This window comes from Aulonocara sp. 'chitande type north' Nkhata Bay, linkage group LG14 (assembly GCF_057382095.1).
Source record: "Aulonocara sp. 'chitande type north' Nkhata Bay isolate Kocher_YH1m ecotype deep benthic linkage group LG14, A_spYH_male_GT1.1, whole genome shotgun sequence".
Lineage (NCBI taxonomy): Eukaryota > Metazoa > Chordata > Actinopteri > Cichliformes > Cichlidae > Aulonocara > Aulonocara sp. 'chitande type north' Nkhata Bay.
The window spans coordinates 39,179,929-39,195,471 of NC_141357.1; the positions used below are offsets into that span (position 1 = coordinate 39,179,929).

A 15,543-nucleotide genomic window follows, 5' to 3' on the forward strand; every position below is an offset into this window, starting at 1 on the left:
GATCGACACGCTGATAAAAAGGGACTAAGATGGAGTCAGTCTGTCTGTCTCAGTCAGTCCAGGTTGGTCAATTCAACTACTTCCAAATGGTTGCTGAGTGAATTCTTATATTTGTACATATATTTATCCTTAAAATTCCCACATTCCTGCTCTTATATTTTTTTGTTTCTTATGTTTCTTGTGTTTTGCACACCTCTGTTGTTTGTAAAGCTTGCACTGTGATGTGACAGTAAAAGTGATTTGATTTGAAAATATTCCATGCAATGACTGGGCACACACCAACTTTCACTAGTCTTCAGGAGGTGACTGTCTCATGTTTATCTTAGTGTGACTGAGTCATTAGTGAGCTGCAGTGCTGTGTGTGAGCTAAACTAAATCAGTGTTAGTCTTTGCTCTTTTGTGGCTTTGGGTTGGAGTGTGTTTGATGATGTTTTGTGACGTTCAGATTTTCAGATTAAACCTGACCAGACTTTCAGATCATTCGTTAAAGATATAAAATGTGAGCCCGAAGCTGTGAATACTTGGCACCCTACATTTTTTAAACTTCCTCACAGACACAGGATAAAGTACAGCTACAGCTCAAAGCCTCCAGGTGCTGCCTCTCGGCAGGCTTCCAGACATTGGCCAATGGGGACGGGCAAAATCAAAGTTCATCTCATAGATTTTTCATGTTTGTCTCTGTTTATTCTCTCCATCAGTTTTTCAGTGTTTACAGTATTTCATCAGTGTAATCCCCCACACTCGCTCTGTCTTTTCTCAGCTTTGCCCCAGGAACGTCGTCCAAACTCTCCAAGTGTGTTTGTGTTGATGTGGTCCATCTGTGGTTTGATGTCCAGCATGATAACTGTGTTTACAGCAACACACGCAGCAGTGCTGTGTGCGTGCGTGTGTGTGTGCGTGATAGAGTAACATCAACAAACAGGACTACACGCACACTGTGAGGGCGTGGACACGGGCGCACACGGAGCGTCAGCAGTGGAAGTCGTTCATCTTTTTACTGAAGTTCAAACACGAGTTTGATCCGATTCAAGAGTTCCTCTGCAAGCCTATGGAAAAACAGCCCCAGCCCCGAGCTCTGTTAACATTTTCCTGATGGGTTTATGAGCTCAGTCATCGCAGGTTATATGCAATAAAACAGAAAGTCAATTTTTTAAATTTTGCTCATTTTAAGTGCCAGAAAAGAGGTCAGAGCTTCCCCTCCTCGTCAAAACACTGTAAATGGTGAAAACGCTTAACTTCAGAACAGGACGTCACAGTAACAACATTCATCTTTTATATCGTCTATGTTTTAGCGCTAGACTCCCCCGGGGGCTGAAAAGGTACTGCCTGTGGATTATAAAAGGTTATGTTGAAGAAGTCTTAATTTCCAATACTGCAAATGAGTTGAAAATAACCATTCAGTGGTTACAGTTAAAAAGAAAGAAACTGAACATATGAAACATCTACCGATGTCTGTTTTTAAACCTGAACTCATCAAACAGAGATGACAGTGTCGGGTGCCTGAATTACAGCTGTAAGTGCAGAATCACCCTCAGCAATCACTTTGTCAGATCACAGGGCGATGGCATTTGTGTTTTTGTGGGGAGGGAATAGGACTAGCTTTGGTGTTTAGACTCAAACTGGCAGGTTGAAGACCAGAAAGGTCATGGCTGCAGTGCTAAGGCCTTTGTGTATCAGTTAATTAGCAGCAGCTGAACTCTGGGTAACTGTACACCAGCGTCCTGAGGCTGAGCTCATACAGCATGCAGGAAGTGGGTGGAGCCTGCTATCCCATTGTAGCAGTTAGCTTTGTTCAGACCCACATATCACCAATCATTTCTTAAAATGCTTCTTCTGTTGTTCCCAGATTGGTCCAGATGGTACCCCCAGGAGACAGAGCAGCAGGCTCATTAAACTCACACGATCAGATTTCTTCTGGAAACTTCTTCTGTCTCCTGGTTACTTCAGTAATCAAAGACTGATGTAGAAAATGACGAATTATTTCATATTATTGGTCAGATGATGTCATTAAAGATGCTCCAAAAAGCTCCAACAGCACAAACATAGTCCAGAGGTCCAGCTCAGGTGAAGCCTAGCAGACAGCTAGCAGCTACAGCCACCTGTGTCACCATCCACCTGTTGGGCAAAGAGGCCACGCCCTCAATTATTCAACTTTAAGCTTTAATACAATTAATACGAGCATCCTCCCAGCGTAGAGGTGTTATTTTAACATGGCAGTCTATGGGGACTGACTCACTGCTGCCTCTGCTGTTCATTAAAGGAACTGAAGCTTTTGGTACTTTATTTTTTATTTCAATCCTTAGCCTGTGTGTGAGCTCTTCCTAATTTGACAGATTTTACTGCTGTTGTTCTGTAAACAGCTTACAGGAATCATGAACCTGTGATGGTATTTATTTACTGAATAGATAAGTAAGCAGGTTTGTTTGCCTCCCGCAGTCCTCTGTCCTCTGCTCTGTAAGAACGGCGGAGTCTGTCTGCAGAAGGACCGTTGCCTGTGCCCGCCAAACTTCACCGGGAAGTTCTGCCAGATCCCCGTCACACCCACAGACTCCTCTGCAGCCTTCTCCACCAATGAGATCGTCAAGCCGGTTCTCCTCTCTGCCATGGCATCCAATCAGGAGCTGGTTCGGTCTGAGTTCCTGCTGCCGCTAGGACGGGACGCAGAGGCGATGACTGCTGGAGGTAAGCGACCTGTGACCTTTAACCCCAACTGTGTCGATGGGTGGCTATGACGTTTTTGTGTAACTCTTTGGAGTTTAGAAATATAGAATTTTTTAAAATATTTCTTGATATCTCAATATTTTACAGATTTTTATTTATTTCGGTTGTAGTTTGCTCAGTTTTGTTCTGACATTATTATGTTTATATGTAATAATATCTTTATTTGTTTGTCATTGGTCATTTAGTTGATACATTTTTGGCAGCTTCGGGCTTCCATTGGTAATTTGTTGCTATTGTGAATGGTGCCTCACTGCAGTTATCCTTTAATGTTCACACTCACGTGCAGCCCCCAGCGGGCCCATGGTGAAGGTCAGAGTTCAGCACCCCCCTGAGGCCAACGTGAAGGTCCACCAGGTGAAGGTAAGAACATTAACAGCTCCTCTGATTGGACGATTAAACTGTCAGTCATCATGTGATGATAAACGTTTTGTTCAAGCTGTTGATAAAACAAAGAACAGCTGTTTCGTTTTTTGTATTTTTACATTCTTATAGTTTTGTAAATATCTTTGTTTATTACTGGCCACAGGCATTTAAATAATATTCTCTCACAGTCATCGAGGTTTTACAAGCTTTTTATTTTGTAGATATTTCATAAACATTAATATTCAGTTTTGGCATTTATGTCATCTGTTTTTACATATTTTTATATTTCCACATATTCTTTTGTTTTGTTCTTAGATTTATTATTTTACATGTTATTAATAATCAATAAATTTTACAATTGGAATTTTTAAATCTTTTAATGATCTTTTATTACATTTTTAATAATTAATAAGAATTATATTACATCTATATATAATTTATTTTTTTATCATTTAAATCTTTGATTTTATTTGAAACAATTGTTTTCTTAAATATAGAATTCTTTAGTTATTTAAAAAAAAATTCTTGGAAGTTCTTTAAAAACATCTAAATCCATCAACCTTCTTCCGTTTATCCGGGGCCATGTCGTTTGGCAAGCAGCCTAAGTACCTCCTCCAGCTACTCCGGGGGAACACCGAAGCCTTCTCAGGCCAGCCAAGAGATATAATCTCTCCGTGTCCTGGGTCTGCCCTGGAGGGGTGGGACATGCCTGGACACCTCGCCCAGGAGGCGCCCAGGAGGCATTCTTGTCAGATGCCTGAACCACCTCAACTGGCTCCTTTCGATGTGGAGCAGCAGCAGCTCTACTCTGAGCCCCTCCGGGATGGCAGAACCTCTCACCCTATCTCTAAGGGAGAGGCCAGCCATTTCCGCCGCTTGTATCTGTGATCCCGTTCTTTCGGTCACTACCCACAGCTCGTGACCAGCCAGAGCACCAATCCGTCTGTTGATCTCCCGCTCACTTCTCGCATCATTCGAACAAGACATCGAGATACTTAAACAGGGCGATTGTGGCTCAAGAGTTGGCAGTTCATCTTGTAATCGGAAGGTTGCCGGTTCGAGCCCAAGCTCGGACAGTTTCAGTCGTTGTGTCCTTGGGCAAGACACTTCACCTGCCGCCTAGTGGTGTTGGCCAGAGGGGCCGATGGTGCGATATGGCAGCCTCGCCTCTGTCAGTCTGCCCCAGGGCAGCTGTGGCTACAACTGTAGCTGCCTCCACCAGTGTGTGAATGTGAGAGTGAATGAATAGTGGCATTGTAAAGCGCTTTGAGGGTTTCGAAAAGCGCTAAATGCAATTCACTATTATTATTATTAAAATGCTTCACTTGGGGCAGGAACTCGTCCCTGACCCGGAGTGGGCACTCCACCCTTTTGAGGACCATGGCCTCAGATTTGGAGGTGCTGATTTTCATTCCCGCTGCTTAACACTCTGTTGGGAACTGCTCCAGTGCGAGCTGGAGGCCATCAGCTGTGACAAAGGGCAGCCCTGGCGGAGTCCATCACCCACCAGGAATAAGTCAGACTTATTGCCGGCTATGCAGACCAAGCTTTTGCAAAGGTTGTATAACGATCAAATGGCCCATAGCAATGGGCTAGACACCCCATACTCCCGAAGCAACTCCCACAGGAATCCCACACAGTCGAACGCCTTCTTCAAATCCACAAAGAACATATAGACTGGTGGGCAAATTCCTGTGCAGTATCCTTGGGAGCTCCACGACCAGGACGAAACCACATTGTTCCTCCTGTATCCAAGGTTCGACTGACAGACGCACATCTAAACAGTCGTCTTAATTTCTTGCAGGAGTTTTAAAATTTAACCACAGATCAAGTTTAATGTAATTTATTCATTTATTTTTAACCCTTTCATTGAATGTGCCTGTAGTCTTTTGCATTCACTTGCTCGTAGGTAAGTTGAATCTTCTTGTTCCAGGTGTCTGGATTCACTCCCACCCTGCGGACGCTCTCTTCCTCCTCCTCCTCCTCAGGGTCAGCAGGTGCTCCGGCTCCTGCTGGCAGCAGAGTCCTGGCCCAGACTGTGAGAGGGGACAGCGTCTACACCCAGCAGTCCGGCTTTAAGTACTGCTTCAGAGAGGTTCAAGACGGACAGGTGAGTGGCAAAATATGAACACAAAATACCACCTGACATTTACCAGCAGGTTTTCAAAGGAGAACTTAGTTTTTACCCATTAACATGGATTTTGTTCAATGTTCCATGTTTGGAGATTTCTACGACTGTCAGGTGGATAATTACTGTGTTCTGTCACATCAAACAAAAAAAACAACCTTTTCGGCACTTTTTACCCCACATAGGCTGTTTTTTTTCTGTCACTGCTGGATTGCAAAGTCAGCATGACCTTGAACCCATGTTAGGGATAAGTGCTGTCTATGACATCATAGGGATCCAAGAGTAGAACAAACAGTCTGAAACTGAGTGTTTAAAGCAATCTGAAAGCTGAGCTTTTGGCACACAGGGACTACTTGTACATATACACCTCATCATTTGGCGAGTTATCACTGTGTTAGGAGACATATGACAGGAAGTAAGGAAATACTGAATAGATCAACTTTAATGTGATTACAAAAAGCAGAAAATGCGAACACATGGTCCTACATCCTTTAAAATGACAAAGAAGTCCTTAAATTATCCCATTGCTACACGATGCATATTGTTGTGTCTTGTTTTGATGAAAGTCCAGCCTGATAGATGTTAGCATGGCTGCGGTCCATCAGATTTATCCTGGACTGTGTTTGTTTTTAGTGCAGCTCTCCTCTTCCTGGCCTTCGGAGCAAGGAAATGTGCTGCAGAGGGATCGGAAAGGCCTGGGGCATCGATGACTGTGTCATCTGTCCTGAGATCACAGGTATACAAAAGTACACACAATACTCGTATAACACAACATAACACACTGTGTGGTCCACTCAGGCTTCCATAACCTACCTTGAGTGACCTCACTGTGGTCAGTCAGAAAACTTTGAAGACTTTTATATGTCTGACATTTTATTATTGCTTTAGACATTAAATTAGGCCCCAAAACCTTCTGGTAATTAAACTGAGACACATGGGAAAAGTTCCCATAGCTAACTTTATCCCTGTACAGTAAACCCAGACGTGCACTGTTGAAGGTTTGACTAACTCTTCCTTTACACTCCCTGGTCCAAGCAAGAATATTATAGTATGACATCTGTTTCATGCTGGTGGTCATTGCAGTGTTTTATATCAAAAGAAAATGACCCATCAATATTAAAACAATGCACTGTTATTCCTCCTCGCCTTTTTCTGTAAAAGGTAGAAAGGTGGCAGAGTGAGGGGCCAGCAGTGGAGTTTGAAACCAACATTCATGTGAAAAGCTGACGGCCACATGCTATGTAAAGTCACGTGTTGCTGCAGCATTACACCGGTTTGATTTAGCGGTTTAGGGTCAGCAAGCAAAGGTGTCATAAAAGAGGTCTTTCGAAAGCTCTCCTTTTCTCTGCAAGAGAAGAAGTCCTCACTATTCACTAATGTCCTCACTTAGGCTTGAATTTATAGAGGTCCTCACAAAGATACCTAGACTAGCACAGTTATACTAACACTTTTTCTGTGAGTGAGGGTCTGCTACTTCATGACTTTAATATTTGGGAAATATTTCACCAGTAGCTGCTTATGTAACTATTGGACTTCATCACACACACACACTCACATTTGTTCATCTGTCTTTGTGGGGACCGTAGTTAATACATGCCTTCTGAGGTTCCGTAACTCAAACATCATGATTTCAACACTGAACTCGAATCAGGTCCAAACCATTAACAGGCCTCCCAAGGTCTGCCTCAAAGTGAGAACCCAGCAGTGTGTCCTCACAAGCATAGATGCATACACACACACACAGTAAGTAATCGGGCTTCCTTGTTCTTTTAGAGCTGACTAACAGTAAAGGAATGCAACTGTGGGACTGTAGGCTTCACAAACACACACACACACTCAGGAAATCATGTTAGCTCAACTGCTGGCATCCAGCTTCACACCAGCCTGTAAAGAATGACGGCATACACCTTTAAAGAACAGAAAAGAGGGCCTGGATGCGCGCGCACACACACACACAACTGGTACGATTTTTGATGTTTGTCATGGTTCATTAAAAGTGACCAGAAGATCTTTAAAAAGCTGTTTATAGCACAGGTGTCGAATTCCAGGCCTCGAGGGCCGGTGTCCTGCAGGTTTTAGATGTGTCCTTGATCCAACACGGTTTATTTAAATGGCCTCCTCAACAAGTCTTGAAGTTCTCCAGATTCCTGGTAATGAACTGACCCAGGGTGAGATCTCAAACCTGCAGGACATCGGCCCTCGAGTTCGGCACCCCTGGTTTATAGCTTTGGCTTTGTGATGGCGCCCCCTGGTGTTTCTGTTTGACCTAATTTGACTTTAATGTAACAAACTCTGGGGAGTTCATCTTACAACCTCCATCCATCCATTTGCTTCCGCTTATCCTTTTCAGGGTCGCGGGGGGCGCTGGAGCCTATCCCAGCTGTCATAGGGCGAGAGGCGGGGTACACCTTGGACAGGTCGCCAGTCTGTCGCAGGGCCAACACACAGGGACAGACAACCATTCGTGCTCACATTCACTCGCACATTCACACCTAGTGGCAATTTGGATTATCCAATTAACCTATCCCCACAAGCTGCATGTCTTTGGACGGTGGGAGGAAGCCAGAGTACCCGGAGAGAACCCACGCAAACACGGGGAGAACATGCAAACTCCACACAGAAAGACCCCGGCCTGATGGTGGAATTGAACTCAGGACCTTCTTGCTGTGCAGCAACAGTGCTAACCACCGTACCACCGTGCTGCCTAATCTTACATTAGGCAGCACGGTGGTACATCTTACAACCTTTTTCTTATAAATAATTTAATTTGTAATATATTTCTTAGAAACAGTGCAGAACTGTGTTTTGTGTTCTCTCCTAGCAAACATTAAATATAAGTATGTGATCAGATAATTATTCCACAAGAATTGGTGATTGATCAGCGTGTATTTGGTTATTGATCATTGTTAGGTCAGAGCGATGCCAGCTGTCCAGTTGGGTTTGAGCGAGCCAATGGAACGCAGTGCGTCGGTGAGTTTGGCGGTTGTAATCGTACAGGCGGTGGAAATATTCTGTTCTTTAAACAACAGAGAAACTAAACGATCAATCGGAGAAGGTTCTTTCTTTTCATTTCCTAAATGTGAACTTCTGTTGTTAAATGAAAAACAGATCAGTACGCAGGTCCATCCACTCACAGCAGAAGAAGCAATGCTGGTAAAATTAACGTTTTCACGGGATTGGCTGACAGCTTAACGTAGTGCCTGAATAATTGTTATGAAAATATTACATAAAGGAATAATTAGCAGATATGCCTTCCTGTTTTCAAAACTTGTACAAAAAATACTCAGAGCAGCCCTGGTCAGTTACAATACTATGCCGATGACACGGCATAATCTTATCATAGGACAAGATCGGATCAATATGTGGTCATTTGCAGATATGTGTCATCAAACTACAAATAAATCCAGGAATAACAACACTACAGTGGCTGCTTTTAACGAATTAATATGTAAAATAATCCTTATTTAATCTATTTTATACTGAGCTTTGTTCATCTTTGCAAAGGGAACTAAAACTTCTTCCACCAACATTTTATCAGAAAGTTTTAGTAGAAAGAAACCAAAACTGCAGTGTTTAATCTGAGCTGTAACAATTAAAGGTTTAACTGCCTAATTTAACCTTAGACTGTAGTTCTACAGGCTGATATTAGCATTAATGGCTTCAGTGTGATGATTCAGCCATGGACAGTTACTCTGCCATGGTCACAGATGTCATTAATCTCTTTAGCTCGACACACAGATTTCTTGGAGAAAAAATCATAACTAACTGTCGTAACTGCTTTTAAAGTCAGAAGTTTATAAAAGGTGCCCTGTTTTCCTCTGATTTTCTTCTTATTGGTTTCCTTCATATTCCAGTCTGTTTAGACATTAGCGATAAAAAACATATTTACTGCGTGAACAAAAGTGACATCGATCAGAATTAACATAAAGATAATACCAACGAACTGTCAGCTACCAAATGTAAGATCTTCAGCTTTCCTTCTGAACTGCTTCCAAGATAAAGAAATCTTCATCTGACTATTTGTTTAAAGTCTCCATGTTTCCTATGCAATGGATTTCTTTATTTACGACCAGAGGACTGATCCATCTTTAAAAAGTTTATCAGTTTTCTGATGAGCCCACTCGGGATCCGGGCGTTAGTAAATAAACGGTGTCTTAGAGGACGTTTGACGTCGGATCGCTTTGACAGCTGAGAAAAGCCTGAAGTGTTTGTGTGTGTGTGTAGACGTGAATGAGTGCCTGCAGCCGGGGCTGTGTGAGAACGGCATCTGTGTGAACACCAGGGGGAGCTATAGCTGCGTGTGCAGGCTGGGGTTCATCCTCGACGCCTCACATGGAATCTGCATCTGTAAGTAACGCACATTTACATGCACGCTGCCGCCGCCGCCGGCTTGGGAATGAAATGAGGAATGATGCCGACTCCTGTCAGGACTTCCTGAATCCATCTGAGCTCTCCAAGTTTCTCCTGGACTTTGGTTGGCTCGTCTCTCTCAAAGTTTAGCTGTGCAGCACATCAAAGTACAGAAAAGCTGAAGCTGCTGCACAGCTGGAAATAACTCTAATTTCTACTATAGCTGTAACACAGTGGGCAGTGAGGATTTGGCTCCCTGCGCCACCTCAGCAACTGCACTGCAGACTTTCAGCTTTAACTTTAGGTTCTGTTCAAAAGCATCACAGCCATTTTTGTGTTAAGGTGTAAAAGGCTGGACTGGCGAGTGTAATGATGTCACTTAAGATTTTCACTTTGATACCACAGGAGTCTACTCACAAACCCGGTCTAGGACGCACAGACAACCTGCAAACTGAAATTGATAAAATAATATAACACAGGACAAATTATTACTACAGTGTCTGTGTAGTTTATTAGACAAGCTACACAGTGTTGGCTGATTTCAACTTCAAACAGCCACTCAGGTATTAAAGTTACACTGGGCTAATACAGCATTTCTGTAAGTTTAAAGATGTTCTGAACACAATTTTTCTTACAAAGAATTGTTGATTTACTCTGAGCTTTTCTGAAAATCTGAAGATGAGATTCGTCGGACTGCGGCTCAGACCTTCAGCAGGAATAATGAGAGGACTTCTGTGTTTTTAAAGGTCAACTTTAAATCTTTGTTCTGCTCGTTGTTCTTTGGGGAACATGAGGGAGAGGTTCAGTGCTCAGATGGTTTGTATGAAGCCTGACCGGTGCTCTGCTTATTCCGACCGGCATTCAGTGAATCAGAGGAGGAGGAGCTTCAGGATGCTGGTCTACCCGGTAACTGATGACAGCGCTCTAATCAAAGCTTTACTTTTTTTTAACAGTGTGTCTGTGTTTGGTCTCTTTCCTTTCCTGGAAATATTTTTTATATCCAAATTATTGTTTTGTCAAATTGAAGGTTTTTTGTTTGACATCCACACGGACTTGGACAAGCAGCAAAGTGGCTGTGCTTTTTCTATTGTTCTACTTCCTGTTTGTGTTTTAACCTGCACTTACTGGGCTGCGTTATCACCTCGGAGCGGCTCCCTCCCCACAATCTAGAGTCTGTTTCCTGTAAAAGAAATAAAGCAGAATAAAAATGAAGCCAACACTGAAGCAAATGAAGCTGCAGTTCCTCTGACGTCCAGCAGAGGCAGCAGTGAGTCAGTCAGACTCACATGTTGAAGCTTTAGAGCAGAAATAAACACGTTTACAGCCTGATACACTGATAAACTGTTTGGTTTTTACAGATAATTTTCTCCTTCATAACAAGAATGTTTGCACAACTCACCTGTTTGGATAATGTTGAGGCTTACAGTGTGCATTATTAGGGGCGTGGCCTATTTGACTGGCAGGTGGATGGTGGCACAGGTGTCAGTAGCTGTCTGCTAGCTTCACCTGAACTGGACTTCTGGACTGTGTTTGTGCTGTTGGAGCCTTTTGGAGCATTTTAAATGACATCATGACATCATGTGACTTGCTGCGAGGTTACTGTAGTAACAACCTGTCCACGAATCAGAGCTCCAGTTTCAATGAGTGAAATTCTTGGATTTTACTTGGATGTTGCTGAACACTAACTAGCAGGCATGGATGAAGCTTCCTAACCTAACTGTCTTGGTTAGGAAGGAACGCTTCGTGCTCATCTACTCGTTTTGAGGAGTTGCCCCCTGCTGGTCAGTAGAGAGAATGCAGCTTTGGAGCACTTCAGTGTCGGTTTCATTTTTCAGACCCAGAATTTGCGCCCATCTTTATATCAGAGCGGTGCCAACACTCGTGTCCTCTTTGATAGAAGCCATGAGCCAGATGTTTGCATGGGAGGTTACTGAGGTTGAAATCGTTGTGAATCTGTGTCTGCAGGTGGTTAAACTTCCATCTGAATTTAGATCTGTTGACACGGCCTGCTGATGTTCTGTGTCGTCGGAAAGCTTCCTGTTCCTGCATCACCTGCCACGTCTGTGTTGAATCCCTTCCTGTGTCATTTAAACCGAGCGGGTCGGGGTACAGCATGTACTTGTTCTGCATGCAGCGCTCTGCTTCAGGTCCCGGCCGAGCTTCGGGTGGATCATCTGTGTAACGAGTCGCCCTCCTTCCTGTGTGTCCTCCTCAGCCCAGAGTGTCATTTCTGAGGAGAAGGGTCAGTGTTACCGGGTCCTGGGTTCAGGTCTGGGTCCGTCCTCCTGCTCCCTGCCTATTCTCAAAAGCATCACCAAGCAGATCTGCTGCTGCAGCCGGGTCGGCAAAGCCTGGGGACCCGACTGCCAGAGGTGTCCGTACTTCGGTTCAGGTAGGTTCAGGAGGACGACGTCACGACTGAGCTTATTTGGTTTCAGGTGAATTTTCAGGTGTGTCCTCTCTCTTCCCTCCATCTCCTCCTTCAGTGGCCTTTAAGGAGATCTGTCCCGCTGGTCCTGGTTACCAATACTCGCCTTCAACTCTTAAATTCAACCAGAGAGTCAGCGAACCGGAAGGGGGCGGCAGAGCTGTGCTGGTAAACGGCAGCAACAAGGACAACCAGGGTACCTGCTGAGCACACAGCATCCTGCACACCGGCTGCTCATGCTTCTGTCATGGGAGTGTTGGGTCTGCTCCACCTTAATGATCAATAATAACAATAATAATAATAATAAATTATGACAGCATTAAAAACTTTAAAGTTGACACAAGTTATCGTCTACGAACGGTTCACAGCCTGCCTGACAACCAGTTTTCCTATTAATGACGTTAATAAATGAAACAGCAGCTGCTGACAGACTGAGCTCCTCTTAAACTGAGCCTAAACTCGTATTTAATGTTGTCACCGTTACACTGCAGCATTTACAGCTACATTCTGACTCTGTTTCAGATGAACTCTTGTTTTTGGTTGTTTCTAAGTCTTGTTTGAAGACTATTTGTTTTTTTAGGATTAAAAAAATCCCTGGTTGATTAAGATTACACCTGCAGATCGATTTAAACAAAGATGGATGTGTTAGTCAGTGTGATGAGCCTGAGTCCCCCCCTGCAGGTCCTGTTTCAGGGTCCGGGTCTCTACTGAAATCCCCTCCCTCTGGTGGAGCGAGTACCTCCGGTGCCACAGGAGCTGGGACCAGACCCAGTCCTCCCCAACCTAAGCCCCAGCCAGGCACAGGCTTTCCCGCCTCCTCCTCCTCCTCGTCCTCCTCCAGGCCTGTGCAGCCTGGCAGTGCTGGTACCTCGGCCACCCAGGGCAGAACCCGGCCTTCGCAGAGCCGACCTGATTCAACACAACTGAGACCTCAGCCTCCGTCCGCCGGGAGCCAAGGTAGCAAAACAGCGACGTTTTATTTGTCGGAATCATCGATAAACACCAGCAACAGTTTTACTTCAACTTTACAGACAGTGAGACGGTTTCAGGACATCTGAGGTCAGATTTAGAGCAGAATCCTCGTTTGGCACTAAAGAGCTGTTGGGTTATGTTAAAGAAGCCTTTTCACACACGTTTGCACAAACATGAACACAACATGATTTACAACAACCTGCAGCATATAAAAGCATCGAACACTGTGAGTTGGCTCTGCCTCTGTTTTTTATTATTGCACTTTTAGATTTTCTTCAAATTTGATCTTCACTTTCACAGTTTTGCTGACGACACCCAGCTGCATCTCTCCTGCAGACCTGATTCCTCCCTCCCACCTTCTTCCCTGACAGAGTGCCTCACTAAATTAAAATCCTGGTTCAGCTCTAATTTTCTTAAGCTTAATGAGGATAAAACTGAAATCCTCCTTATTGGCACTAAATCCAACCTTCTGAAGGCGAACCATTTCTCACTCACCATCGATAACTCCACAGTTTTCCCTTCACATCAGGTTAAGAGCCTTGGTGTCACCTAGACAGTTCACTTTTCTATAAATCTCACCCGTTCTGCCTATTTCCAACATTAACAGATTACGTCCTTCTCTTTCCACCCAGTCTACGTCCATTCTTGTCCACAATCTTGTTACCTCCCGCATTGACTACTGTGATTTTCTCTTGCATGGTCTCCCCCCAAAATTGGGGGAATTTCACTGGCTCCCAGTGAAATTTCAGACAAACTTCTGCTCACCTTCAAGGCCCTTTATAACCTTGCTCCTCCTTACCTCTCTGACCTGTTAAGCACGATCTCTTCTGCCCGCTCACTTCGATCTTCTTCTTCTATCCAGCTTGCTGTGCCTTCTTCCCACCTCACCACCATGGGAAGCAGAGCTTTCAGCTGCTCTGCTCCCAGGCTGTGGAGCTCTCTGCCCCCAGATATAAGAAACACTGGTTCTCCCTCAGTTTAAATCTCAACTCAAAACCCATCTGTTCAAATCTGCATATTCACTGTGAACCTACTTTGTTCATTTTATCTTGTGCTTTTGTTTTATTGTTCTTCATTGTGTCATTGTTCTATTATGTGTTTTATTCTAAATGGTACATTGGTAAGTGTCCTTGGGTGTCTTAGGTGCTTTTTAAATAAAATTTACTATTATTATTATTATTATTATTATTATTATTATTATTATTATATTTGATATTAATTGCCTTTGCTTTTTGAATCGAGGCTGAGTGATTCGTTAAAATCTTAGCAGAGCTTTTTCTATAAAAACTGCATCTACTAAGCACGAAGTCTTTGGCAGCGTTTATGAAAAACTTTACCTGCTGTACCTTGGTTTGATGAAGATGACTGTGTCAGTCTGAGAGGAAGGAGCTGCTGAAGACAAACTGACCTGTCGTTGTTGTTTTTGCTCTCAGCAGCTGATCGTTTCTCTTCAGTGTATCGGGCCGATCCGCCGCCATCCAGAGGGGACTCCCTACCCGCTCCGGCCCAGCCGCAGAGCCCCGAGCGTGGGTCGAGACCCAGGGAAGACCTCCCTCTGGAAGCCAGACCGGCTGTGAGCCCGACGCCCCCCAGAGTTCAGAGTGAGTACTGGACGGAGAGGACGGCGTGTTGGAAGGACGTTCTTCATCTGTTCCGTCCTTTGAAAAGAAAAAAGTTCACTCAGATCAAAGCAGAATCCGTTTGATAAAACTGTCTTTGTGCAGAATGAAAGATCAAAGGTGTGTTTATGTGAATGATCTGATGTGTGAGAGCACTGACCTGAGGTCAGCTGCAGACGCTCGGCGGGTGACGAACCTTAACCGCCATGTTTCTGTGTGCGTGCAGCAGTACAAGGCGTGTGTGAGAGCAGGCCGGGTGTGTGTGGCCGTGGCCGCTGTGTGGATCAGCCAGGTGGGAAACACACCTGTGTGTGTGATCGGGGCTTCCAGCTCAGCTCGCAGCACACACACTGCCAGGGTGAGATATGAACACGTGAATCCTTCAGCCCTGCTTGAAAATGTCAGCTGACTGAGAGTTTGTAACAATACGATCTGTAGCAGTAACAGTTACTACATATCAAAACAAATAAAGATGAACTTATTGAAAGTCATCATATTGTATCACATCATGTTTATTATAGAAAATATTTCTGCATTATTTAACAGATATTTTACAATAACAGTAATTTTTATTTTACAAATAAACAAATGCAACATAATTTGAATAGATTTTGTTTATTTTACATTCAATATTTTCCTTATTGTCTTTTCCGTGGATAGTTTCCAAACATGTTTTGTGTATATGTACACACAGAAACTGAATGTTGTATTTGTTCAGTTGTTTTTTAATGTTTTTATAATGATAATAATGTGTGTGTGTGTGTGTGTGTGTGTGTGTGTAGATGTGAACGAGTGTTTGCAGTCTCCAGCTGTGTGTTCAGTAGGAGAGTGTGTGAACAGCATTGGAAGCTACAGATGTGTGTGTCCATCTGGATACAGAAGCAACAGCCAGCAGACCAGTTGCCAAGGTGATGGCCACTTCCTGTCTTTTTTAAAGCGTTTTCATGTTTGTTTTCCTGCCC

The 15,543-nt window shown here is 43.8% G+C and overlaps 1 protein-coding gene and 1 long non-coding RNA gene across 2 annotated transcripts in view; one reads left to right on the forward strand and one right to left on the reverse strand.

Moving 5' to 3' along the window:
- ltbp4 (latent transforming growth factor beta binding protein 4) overlaps window positions 1–15,543 on the forward strand; it is a 61,078-nt gene that overhangs the window by 28,862 nt on the left and 16,673 nt on the right. Inside the window, exons 6-17 of the mRNA XM_086262528.1 lie at window positions 2,437–2,682; window positions 3,008–3,081; window positions 5,018–5,194; window positions 5,846–5,948; window positions 8,123–8,182; window positions 9,437–9,559; window positions 11,778–11,954; window positions 12,049–12,186; window positions 12,672–12,947; window positions 14,396–14,563; window positions 14,808–14,939; window positions 15,364–15,489. Coding sequence (XP_086118654.1) covers window positions 2,437–2,682; window positions 3,008–3,081; window positions 5,018–5,194; window positions 5,846–5,948; window positions 8,123–8,182; window positions 9,437–9,559; window positions 11,778–11,954; window positions 12,049–12,186; window positions 12,672–12,947; window positions 14,396–14,563; window positions 14,808–14,939; window positions 15,364–15,489 — 1,800 coding nt within the window. The remainder of the gene's footprint in view (window positions 1–2,436; window positions 2,683–3,007; window positions 3,082–5,017; window positions 5,195–5,845; window positions 5,949–8,122; window positions 8,183–9,436; window positions 9,560–11,777; window positions 11,955–12,048; window positions 12,187–12,671; window positions 12,948–14,395; window positions 14,564–14,807; window positions 14,940–15,363; window positions 15,490–15,543) is intronic.
- LOC147315254 (uncharacterized) lies at window positions 9,849–14,549 on the reverse strand. Its single transcript, XR_015124780.1, has 3 exons — window positions 14,371–14,549; window positions 10,962–12,261; window positions 9,849–10,742 (listed from the first exon to the last, which is right to left on the reverse strand). It is a non-coding gene; the product is annotated as an uncharacterized LOC147315254 (long non-coding RNA).